Source organism: Diplotaxodon limnothrissa, linkage group LG23 (assembly GCF_057381915.1).
Source record: "Diplotaxodon limnothrissa isolate DT_005_m linkage group LG23, D_limnothrissa_male_GT1.1, whole genome shotgun sequence".
In the NCBI taxonomy this organism is placed as follows: Eukaryota; Metazoa; Chordata; class Actinopteri; order Cichliformes; family Cichlidae; genus Diplotaxodon; species Diplotaxodon limnothrissa.
Window position 1 is genome coordinate 9,619,573 of NC_140617.1, and position 12,414 is coordinate 9,631,986.

The 12,414-nt window shown below is 41.7% G+C and overlaps 1 protein-coding gene across 1 annotated transcript in view; it reads left to right on the forward strand.

Moving 5' to 3' along the window:
* nhsa (Nance-Horan syndrome a (congenital cataracts and dental anomalies)) overlaps positions 1-6,812 on the forward strand; it is a 68,890-nt gene extending 62,078 nt beyond the window's left edge. Inside the window, exons 6-9 of the mRNA XM_085348916.1 lie at positions 714-845; positions 2,354-5,194; positions 5,982-6,105; positions 6,188-6,812. Of these exons, the coding sequence (XP_085205042.1) occupies positions 714-845; positions 2,354-5,194; positions 5,982-6,105; positions 6,188-6,812 (3,722 nt within the window). The remainder of the gene's footprint in view (positions 1-713; positions 846-2,353; positions 5,195-5,981; positions 6,106-6,187) is intronic.
* Positions 6,813-12,414: the final 5,602 nt, after the last annotated feature.

Genomic DNA, 12,414 nt, shown 5'->3' on the forward strand with positions numbered 1-12,414 from the left:
AACAATGAAGTACCTGGAAGATATAAGGAAGTGTTGCAGTTCAATCACTACTAAACAAGCCACAATTAATGTTGCTCCAGTCACTCTCAATGTGCAAGTCATGCTTTGTGCCCAGTTAACTTTGTTTTTCATCCTTTGACGCTTTGTGCCTGCTGTTGCAAAGAGGCGAGATGCAATGACATGAATGCTGATTAGTTCTGTCCAGATTGTTGAAAAGGGCAGCCTGACGTTATTTACTCTCGCTCATTTTCACTCAAAAGGAGAGCTGTACAACAACACCGGCCGAGTCAGAGACAGTGGAGGGTAAAAAATGCACATTGTAAGCAAAGCACAGCAATCGCTATGGAGCTGAAAGCTCTGACCTGCAATCACATGACAGTAAATCATATAGAGAGGGAAAGCAGAACCCTGCACATCAGGAGTTCTCTTATGTGTACAAAACCCATCATCAGTACCATTTGTTTTCTGTCCTTTTCCAAAGTTTCTTACAATTACTGCTTTGTCATTACGTTAAGCAGTAAATAACTTACTACTTTGAGTTCTGTCAGATCTCTTTGCTCCACTCCTCACTGCTATTTTTGTGCAACACCTAAATTTGGTACGGCCGAGCGTCACCTTAAATGTTTCTTTATGTGACAGCGTGAGAGTTAAAGAAGGAATCTCTGCAGTCGCCACCAAACAAAGATTCCTCAGATGTGCTGTCTCCATTGCAGGGGTTGGCTTTGACAGAGATGCTAGTGTGCGTTGCTCGCTCGTTCACTCGCAGTCTTTGCTTCAGAGGAGACGGAAGCTGAGGAGACGGAGGACTGTTGCCGGCGTTCCGAGACAGGTGCAGCGAGACTTAGGTATGTTCCTTAAACTGACACATGCGAACACAAACTTGATTCAGTTTCGTTTTTCCTCTATTGTTTTATGTAGTTACTAGAACTAATAGTGAGTGTAGTGCACAAGCGCATATGTTACAATTATAAGGTATTTTTGAATACCAAATTCACATTGGCCAGTACTGCTTTCTGAACTAAATGCATAGTTAAATAGTTTTGTTTTTTTAACTCAGATAATTACTAAAATACTTTCTGGACTACTTTGACTATTGTTTGAATTATCCTGAAACAAATCCAAACTGCTCCTCAATTACTGTGCATAGTTGTGGTAATCTTGTCACATGCTTGCTTTGCTTGATTTTACCTAGTGGACCTTGTTAGCATTTATTTTTCACAACCTTTTCATAGTTGTGGGGTTTAAATGTTTCTCATGTTTGCTGAATGCCGTTTAATTCCACCACACAATTGGCCTAGTATCTGGTATTAAGTAGGATGGTTTTTTTTTTTGCATTTTTGCATTTACTTAGGGGAAGCTGTTTGCCAGCCACGACTTAAAAAATACCAGAAGCTTATAATAAGAGGGAAAATGTTTATTTTAAGATTTTTTTAGACAGCACGATACCTACCTACTACACATTTATTCATCACTGTTGTTTTGGACTGAGTTAGTACCCAATTCAGACTTGTAGATGTATGTATTCTATTGAATACAGTGGTTCTCCAAAAAATACATTTAAAGAACTTCATATGGGTACTGTTTTCTTTCTACCAAACTACAGCTACCAAATTTAACTGTGTATTAAGAAGTGTGCATCTATCAGTGTTGCAAACTGTATTTAGTGGTTAACTATCCCTATAATATTTTCATTGGACCATCAACAGCAGAGTTGATGGAAAATAAGATGGGAAGATGCAAAGTGCCGGTTGGAACTCCCCCACCCCACTCATACTGCTCATTTCCAGCTCCATATTAGTTTTCTTGGACCATGCTTAGAGTAGCTTTGCGTGATTCACAGTTCAAAATAATGCTTGTTTATGTTTTTCTGGGCCTTAATGCAGGCTGTCCTGTCCAAAACAAGCTGTACAGGTCCTTCCACTGTATGGCTGAAATTATCATATTTGGCATATCCCTCTCAGTGACATCGTCACAAACCAAGAATAGAAAAACTGCCTGAAAGAGTATTTCAAGCATGTTTGACTCACAAGGATTACTTCTACATATATACTTGATTTTCTTATTTGAAACTTTGGCCATGTTTGATTTGAGCATCCACAATTGTAGCAGTTTATATATGACAGAACATAAAGACAAGCATTACAACAGACACAAATCCCTTGCAGTTTCTCTCAGGAAGGGCAAAAGTGTAAAGATCTGCCAAATCAAACGTGCAACCACCTCCTGTGGTGACACTTTGTGACAAGTGGAGCACCTGAAAGTATTTTTTTTATAGCAGGTTACCTTTAAATACATGAAGAAAGACATTTGAATTTCTTATTCTTGTATTTTGTGTGCGTCTTGCTTCTCACAGATTCTGATGACTCTCCTGGCTCCAGAGAGCGGACAGTGATAGTTCACGCCAGTGCAGATATCACCCCTTCCATGCAAGAGTTTGCCAGCCATCTCAACACCAGAGACTCGGGTTGTCAGACAGAAGACTTTTTGATCTCAGGAGCACCATCTCGAAGGAGGATCAGGCTCCAGAGAGGCCAGGGAGTCTCCCTCTCCCTCTCACATTCTGCAGGAAACATCTCCTCCCTCCCTGAGACCTCGGACGCCATGTTCAGTGCCTCCGTTGGAGCACACCTGCGTTCTCGGAGTCTGCCCCGAGACACCAGCCGAATGTTGGACAACGGACATAACGACAGCGACGATGAGGAGGACCTTTCCCCCTTCGACACTGAGGGGTTTCTGACTGGCTCTAGGAAGTTGACTCTGAAGGATGAAGAGGAGAGTACTGATGACCAGGCCATGTCTGAACACCAGCTAGGAAGCCTTAAGTACAAGCAGCTGTCACAGAGTCCGGAGCGCAGCTGGATGGAACGGACCAGATCTCACCTGCCTAGAAAAGCTGACATGGGCAGCTGTGAGATCTCATCTAGCTCGGACACCTTCAGCAGCCCTATGCACTCCATCTCTGCTGCAGCAGTGCTGGGAGGCCAGATAGACCATAAGGAGGACCACCAGTCCTCCAGCGGGAACTGGAGCGGGAGCAGTTCCACATGCCCCTCCCAGACATCAGAAACAATCCCTCCTGCCGCATCTCCACCTCTGACCGGCTCCTCCCACTGTGACTCTGAGCTCTCTTTAAACGCTGCCACTCATACTAACGATGACCAGACAGGCTTCTTGCTGGACCACTATCAGGGCCTCAGGACCCAAAGAGCAGGCTCCTTCTCCTCCACAGCTATGGACATATTAGAAGAAGTTGGTGTCAGCAATCCCATCGAGGGGGAGTGGAGTTACCCCAATCCAGAGCCTCCGGGGTCACAGGGCTTCAGCCCCGAGCCAAGCAGAGAGGCTGAGAGCAGTCTGGGCTGCCCCAGTTTCACCAGTATGGCTACCTGTGAGAGCAGCTTCTCCGACAAACCACCGTCAGAGAAAGCAGACACCGTCTCGCACTACTCTGTGGACAACGAAGGTTACTACACCTCCATGCACTTTGACTGCGGCTTGAAAGGTAGCCAAAGCTTCACTTATAATAACTATGCACCCTCAGGCACTGACTGTGGCCTGTCAGACTCAAGTGGTCACATGACACTGGGAAGACGCTGCCTCTCCTTAAAAAAACCAAAGGTGAAGCCATCGCCACCTAAGAGGAGCTCCTCCTTAAGGAAAATATGCAGTGAGGGAAACATCCCTATTAAGAAAGAACCAAAGATTACATGTGGGCAGCAACTTCATCTGTCTGCAAAGGAGAGGAAACTGCAGCTGGCTTTGTCTGGCTCTCTGGCTCACACTGAAAACTCCTCACTGGTCAGAGAAACCCGGGTAGGCTGGGGGGTTGAGGGCTCAGCTGATCTACCCGACTTAGTCTCCACAGATACACATTCATTTAAGGATGAGGGGGTTTTGCAGTCAGACTATGCAGATCTGTGGCTCCTGAATGATTTGAAATCCACAGATCCTTACCGATCGTTGTCAAACTCCAGCACAGCTACAGGTACGACGGTTATTGAATGCATCAAGTCACAGGATAGCTCTGAGTCGCAGACGTCCCAGTCTGGCTCCAGAGCTACCACCCCTTCACTTCCATCAGTCGAGGAAGATTTCAAGCTCATATCCCCAGAGAAGTTGGCAGGCCTGGCAAGCCCATCCAGTGGCTACTCCAGTCAATCAGAAACACCCACCTCCTCATTTCCCTCTACCTTTTTCCCTGGGCCACTGTCTCCATCAAGTGGTAAAAGGAAGCCCAAAGTCCCAGAGAGGAAGTCCTCTCTCTCATCACTTTCACTTCAGTCACTGTCCTCTAGGGATGGTGCAACCTCAAAGAGAGATCTGGAGCTGCCAATTATCCCTCCCTCTCATCTCGACTTAAGTGCCCTTCACAGCGTCAACAACAAGGCGACAGCTTACAAGACCCAGATGCAAATCCTTCACCAAAACAAACAAAAAGCAGCAGTGTCAGCCAAGCCTATAGTACCTCACAACCCAGAGGTATTCAACGCCTATTGCCTGTCCATTACGCCCACGGTGCTGAACTCAGTACACCTCCGATCGATCAGTAAGGAGCAGCATGAAAATCACACCACTTCCAAATTCCAATATCCCACTGTGAACTCACCTAGCAAACTTTCCACTAGTAAATCTTTAGAGCTTAAGAGTCCCGCACTGTACAACTCACACCACCATCATCTTCACCTATCCTCAAAGGAGTCAGGTGTGTTTACCTCAAATGAAGAGCTTACAAGTGGAAGGTCAGCATGTGAGACTGAGACAAGGAACGAGCCGGAGCAAGAGGCTCCTGCAAAGTGTGTGACAACAGTCAGGCTCCAGTCAGACTCATGTTTGAACCAGAAAGGTCCAGAAGTCCCCGAACAAACCAGAAGTCAAGAAAGAGAGACCTGTAGAGAGCTGCCAGAAACACCTGCCTGCCTCGGAGACTTCAGCTCACAGTCTGAGACTTTACAGCAACAGCACTGTGAAGAAGAAGAAGAGGCGTATCCTCCTCCTCCTGTCCTACACAGTTCCCCCAATAGACCCAGCAGTCAGGATAAAGTGCCTGCTACTGACAGTCAGTTGGAGACGCTGCAAAGCAGTCCAATCAGCAATGAAGACAGCAAAGAAATGGATTCATTGGGCGAGTCATCCGAATGTATCTCACAGGAAAGCAAGGAGTCCATGCCAGACATGGAGGACTATTTTAGTAAAGGTAATGACTTAATGTCCTTGTGATCCCCTCCTCAACCCCAGTTTGTACTCAATGCAACTCTCTGCTCTGCACCTTTTTCTCCTGCTTTTTGCCTCTGTACTGTCTGTTGCAGTCATTAGCGCTGCCACAGCAATAAGGTCTGTCATCTCTGTGTGGAGTTTGCATGTTTTCTGTGTGCCTGTCTGGACTTCCTCCTGTGACACAAAGCTGTGTGTGTGTTTGGGTAACTGGTGATTCTGAATTACCTGTAGGTTTGGATGTGAGACTGTGTGGTTATCTGCCTCTCTCTGCTCCTGTGAGGGACTGGCAACCTGCTCAGGCTGATATGATGTACCCTTCATTTTGCTCTGTGACTGCTGGGGTAGACTGCAGCCCCTCTGAGACTGTAAGCTGGATAAACATTTAATAAAATGGGTGGATGGAGGTCAATTCTGCCTGTTTTTGTCCCTAAGTTCTTCCAATTGTGGGAATATTCTCTGAAATAGGATTTATGGCTCAAAAAATTGCTGACCCCTGTAAAGGATCATAGAGCTTGTTAATTGTGAATAAAAGTTCTAGGATGGAGGTGCAAGATAAATTTTAAGGGTGCGGAAACGATCTTTTTTATGTATGTAAACTGAATCTCTTCTGTAATTTTACTTATACAAAAGCTGCTGAAACTTGATATATCTAATAATTGAATGAGCTTTTTGAACAAAACAAATTATGAAAAATTGCTAAATGGTTGGTTAGTGTGGAATATACAGGATGCAGTATATTCATATGTGTGAAATGTTCCTGTTAACAGACTCCACTCTCAGTGACAGCACTCTGTCCTCAGTGCATGATGAGTCAAGGCCAGAGGATGACACCGTGTTTCTGTCCCCCACTAAGTCTCGCACCACTGAGGATTTATTCGCTATGATACACAGGTTAGTATCTTAGATAGATAGGATTTTGTTTGTGTATACTCAAAATGTACAGAAATTCTTTAATCAATGTGGTCTTCTTCAGGTCTAAAAGGAAAGTGTTGGGGAGAAAAGACTCTGCCGAGTTGGGTGTGAGGAATCGCCTCGGTGGCGCTTCGGGGAACACGCCACCTAACAGCACTGCAAGCTCCCCTATCTCTGTGGCATCACCTTCCTCCGCTGTGACCCCACCTGGCCTGCACAGAGTCCCCGGTCCCATTTACAGGAATGCAAAAAAGTCCAGCACCTCCAACGAGGAGTTCAAACTACTGCTGCTTAAGAAAGGAAGCCGCTCCGACACTAGTTACCGCATGTCAGCTACAGAGATCCTCAAGAGTCCCATCACCCCTAAATCACTTGGAGACACTCTAATGGAGTCACCCATACACCCCGACGACAACACCTTCCCTCAGCAGCAGCCCCAATCAGGACAAGACCACCTTTCCAGCCCCTACTTGAAAACCAATGCAGAGGGCTTTTCACCGAAATCCTTCCATACATCTGCGGCCTCAAGGCAGGGACGCTCCAGGATCCCACCACCTGCCAACAGCAGCCGCTACAGCATGCGCAGCAGGCTGTACTCAACGCCCATGCAGGCCATCTCTGAGGGTGAGACAGAGAACTCGGATGGGAGCCCTCATGACGACCACTCATCGCAGGGCTCCACATAAAAAAAAAGCAATAATTAAGTAATTTTATTAGTTTACAGCAAACAGACAAACAAAAAAAGATGGACCAGAATGAGGAGAGAAGGAGAGAAAATTAGACGAACTTGAACATTTTTTAAAGAAAATCATAAATTTAGTAATTGATGGTGTTTTATACAGACTGCATTTCTAAGAAAACATCTTTATGAAATGAACAGTTGGCTCTTGTTTTGCGTCTGCATTATATGGAAAAATATGATTTACAAACCGGAAAATCTTCTCAGTTCTAAATTTAAACGGGGACCTATTTTTCTTTTCTTTATTTTCTATCATATATGTATGGAATTTTGACTTATTAACTCAAAATTTTAAGAAAAGTAACTCCAAATTTAGAGTTAGCTTTGCCAATCAGTAATCTACGTGAATGACGTCATTTTCTTGTTAACCAGAAGGATATGGCGAGTTACTAACTCAAAATTTTGAAGAAAAGTAAGTCAAAATGTTAAGTTACTTTTTGAGAAAGATAACTCGAAATTTGGAGTTATGAATACTTTTTTTTTTTTTGTGGCGGAAACAGGCTTCCATATATATGTGATGCTCATAGCAACACATGGCCAGAGTTCAAGGTATAATAATGAGGTCAGTGCACCTAAAAGTAATCTTTTTTGACCTAAAACTCTGTCAGAATTAATGGAGATCCCCAGTATGGTCAGAGGCGGTACCATCCCATATAAAATAAATAAGCATTATTATGAACTGTGAATCACTCTAAGCTACTCTAGAGTCTGCAAATAAAAGTATGGAGCTGGAAATGAGTTTAATAGCTGTTCTGTTAGTTTAAGGCACATTTCCCAAAGTCTTGTAGACCCAACCCAACAACGTAACGTTTTTAGAAATAAGCAAGAGAAGTTGATCTGTTATAATTAACCGTATGTATTCTGTGAATACAATTAGACGGACATTTCCTCTAACCAGTTACATCGAATGATTTTAATACCCTCAAAATGAACATCAGAATTGACAAATGTCAACATTCAGTCCCTATTCATATTTCCTGTAAACAGAATTGATACTATGTATATTTTACTCAGTTTGTCATATACTAAATTATATCAAAGCTTATTATTAGAATATTTTAACATACTGTACATATAGCAAGAAATGGTAGACGTAATTATTGGTGAGACAGGAAGTGTCAAAGCCGAGCACTAACTTGACAATCTCGTGAGACAAGAAAGGAGCAGGTGTTAACATGGGACATGAAAAAGTGATCAAAAAGTTCGAGGCAGGGAACTCGGAGAGCTGGAAAAGAATGCTGAAGTCATAAAGAAAAACTTACCAATGGTCATTTCTGGTTTGCTGACATGATGTGTTTATGCATTGTCGAAAGAGGCAAGTGGAAAGTACTCAGAGGATCAAATATGCCTTATTTTATCCAACAGGAGAAAATATGTGATGAAGCAGCTGAGGTCACAGCAAGTTGAGTGTTTTTGTGAGATTTTTGATTGTATGGTTAAATATGGAGCCGGGTTATTAAGTCTCTTGAAAAGAGAAATGTCTGGATTTGGCATTTTCTGCCCCTCAATATTCAAAAAAATATAACTTCTATATTTTCTGTCTCAAACCAATCTAAATATATTTATTTTTATAACATACACAAAAAACCTTTGATCAAAAATATGCAATGAAGTGCTGGAATTTTTATTTTTTATTCACATACTTATTTTGTTCATAAGAGATGTGTTTTAGATCTTATACGAGACACTGGTTACAGAGACAAATTGGAAACTTAATTATAAAATTTCATTAAAAATGTAATTAAATGCCAAAAATATAAATGTAAGGTTTTGGTTGTAACCCTGGTATATTTTAGTCCCATGTATTCACCATAATTTTATAAGTACATGGAGCTTATTGGAGTGATGGTACTCAAACATTATGCAAAACTGGCAGAAGCCTTGTTCTTCCCTGTAGGTATGCTGTCAATACCCTTTTAATTTTCATATTAATAACACTATATAACAGGGTACACAATGAGTTAAGTCTGTGAACCTTCATTCCAACTTTTTTGTTTTTTTCCTGCACTGACAAAATGATGTTTGTGAAGTTTTTTTGTCTCTTGCTGTACCTGGAGATATTTATAGATGTGTACATGCAGCTGTTTCCCTTAATAATATTTACACCCCGAGGATGCTTTAGGAGTGAAGTACAGGAATGCTTCTACCAAAGGCTAAAAACACGTGGTGGCATTGAACTGTTGTCGTTTACTTGACTGAAATGTTCTTGAAAACAAACCAATAATAAAGAACTAAACTTACGGTACTAGATGCATTTCATCTAGATACAGACCAACCTCTGTATACAGTACTTGTAGGTTTTAGTGGGGGTTTTTGTACAAACTTGTAAATTAAATAACGTTTTAGAATTGTTACAAAGGTTGTTGAATTGCTTCTTATGTAAAATAAAAAAACATGTTTTTAAAGTTTACATTAATTTCAGACCTTTGTATATTTTTGAGCTGTGGAACACGTTGTCTTGTATTTATTTTTTAGTAAGCATTCTTGAAATCCCATAGTAAATCCTATCAAAGCCAACTGCTAGCACAACAGGCTGCTTAGCAAATGTGTATAAAAAGATGAATAAATGTGACTGCTTTGAAAATGTCTCATGTATCTTTAATTTCTGGCTACTTCAGATCAAAATACCAACCTTTCTTCACGTGTTGCACTCTTACAACACAGCCTGTCTGATAGACTCACGAGCCCCTTCGTCATTAATACATCATGTTGAGATATTTTTATAACACATTTCTATTCGACTTTGCATTAGGGTTAGGGTTAGATATAGTTACCTACTCTTTGGATGTTTAATGCCCGTTTATCCATACCATTAGTTATTTACAGTATTTCATAAAAGTGAGTACACCAGTCCGTGAGTCGTTTGGTACCGGGCCGCAAGAGTTGAGGCTCAGGTGTGAAATTTATGTTTTTCAGGGTTTTTATTGTTATTTTTTATAGTTTTTATCGTTAACTCGGTTTCCCTGGGTCTTTTCCCGTGTGTTATGAATAAATTCTCTTTTTTTTTTGTACCAGTACTGGTTTTATTTTGTTCTATTTATCCATGACACTGTAAAGGTCTGCCCGTGAAAATATTGTCGGACATAAACCGGTCCGTGACGCACAAAAGGTTTGCTGGTATTTTTGAAATCTTTTATTTTTAATCAAATGTTTATCTTGCTATTTATGTCAAACATTAATCTATACTGTCAGCAATTTCTGCCATACACACCTATAGAAGTCACACATACACCTAAAATATATATATTTTTATTTATAATATAGGTATATATTTTAGCTGTTTGTCCCTTGTGTTTAGCTAAATACTTAATTAGCTTCTCTTCACTGTTAGCCAAAAATATCAGCTGCTAGCCATTTAAACCTAATACATTTTAATATTTTATCACTATTTATAGCTAAATAGTTCAACTTTTTATCCATTAAGCCAAGCTAGCATTTTTAAAAATTATTTTTGTCTAGTTTATTCACAGTTTTAGCTTGTTTTTAGGGAACTGTTAGCTTTCAACTGCTAGTCATACTTTCTGTCAGGGCAAGCAAGGCATCTATTTCTATATTATCAGTATTATCTAAATGTAATGTAAAAACCTCCCAAAGTGAAAGCCTCTTCTTGCATTTCAAACACTTTTGACATAAAGCAGTTCCCCTGCTTACATCCGTCTTTTAAATTACTGCCATCTGTGGCCCCAAGCTTGCTTCTGATTCTACTGGAACCACTAGTCTATGATGGTTATGCCCATGTACCATCAGTAAAGCCTTAAGGTGGGTGAGCTATAGGGTTGCCAACCGTCCCTTAAAAAACGGAATCGTCCCGTATTTAGAAACAAAAGCACACGTCCCGTGTTGAGCTAATAAGGGACGCACTTTGTCCCGTAATACAGTGAGAATCAAAAGTAGTCTATAAATGTTAATGGAATTAACGCTTTGTTTGAAAGCATAACTCCCAGCCCCTCTCCTGCTTTGTGACCAATGAGCTGACAGCACACTTATGACAATTCAGATTACCGCTCATCTCATTGGTCGAGGAAAGGTCGCTTGCGGAGAAAATACCGGAAGACAACAGATGACCACAACAAGAAGCATGGCCAACAGGGAAACAAACGCCGACACTGCGGTCTCGGACGACAGTACACCTAAAGCTGGGCAGACACTGTGTGATTTTTTCAGTCGCGTTATTCAGCTCCTGCTCAAACTGCACGATTGACTCGCAGGGGTTAGAAGTTGGTAGGTCACGATGCAGGTCTCACACTATACCACCCGATGCTCTGATGCGACCCGAGTGCTCACACTGTGCCTCCATAACATGAAGGTTATAACAGAAAATCTGTCGCTCTGTCTTTCACTCACACAGACACACAAACCACCACCATCAACTTTGCTAAATTGCTAATGAAAAACATTGATCAGGCAGCTGTGAATGAGCAGCAGTGTAAATCCAACTATTTTCATGGTTGTTGTGGTCGTGATAATTTTGTGATGCCACATCGAAAAGGCTCGGATGAGCTTTCCGAAGTTCTACAAGTTGTGCCTCCATCGCTTGTGTCCAGATCACACGCTGCACAGCCGTGCTGCTCCGTCTTTTTCACCGACGTTTACGTGTTTGCGCGTGAGCAGTGTGAGCGGCTCACGAGCGATTGATGATCGGGAGCTGCTCGAGGTGTTAATCGCTTCTCGTTACCCCACGTATACTACACGATGCACGATGAAGGCCAAAATTGGGCCGATCACCAAATCGGTCGCACGACTCAAAAATCGTCTCAAAATGGGCCAGAAATCGCACAGTGTAAGCCCAGCATTAGAGCAGCAATGTTTGTTCGCTCAGAGAAAGAAAAAAAGGCTGCAAAAGCACAGGGAGGAATGGGAAAAGGGAAACACCTGGCTGGAAAAGGTCACCATAACACCTATAAAGCGCACTGCACTGTGTGCCGGCGCACTTTTTCCATAGGCATGCTTCTAATGGTGGGCACATGAAGAACATGAGGGGCGTGAAAGCTCAGGGAACCCTTAACCAATTTCTTGTCCACCCTTGGCCACGGCAGAAGCAGATATGGTATGTAAACACTGGTTTGTTTTTTTAAACCCTCTGGTTAAGGTTAATATGGGCATGTGCAGTGAATATCAGCGCTATGTGGCCAGAAGTGTGATAATATAATTTATTTTGTGTAATAAACAACTGCAAGGATAGATGATTACAACAAATAGATGACTAATACATAAAAGTAATACATAGATGAATAATGATGATGAGTTATGATGCGTAATCATGGGAACAAGTGGGTTTACAAACAGGAGCAGCTGATTAGCATTAGAAAAGCTGAAATAATACCTCAACTGAAGCCAATTGTACTAAATGCACTAAATGTGCACTGTTACAAGAATATTTTTCGTTCTATTGCTTTCTATTAATTTATATAATTTTAAGTTAAGCAGGACAGAGTTCTTTTAAAGAAAGATTTACTTTTATTCTCAAAAGTTAAGCATGACAGGCTTCTGTTTAAGAAAGACCTGTTTTACTGTGTTAATGTTTTCATTTTGAGCTAAAAATAAATGGC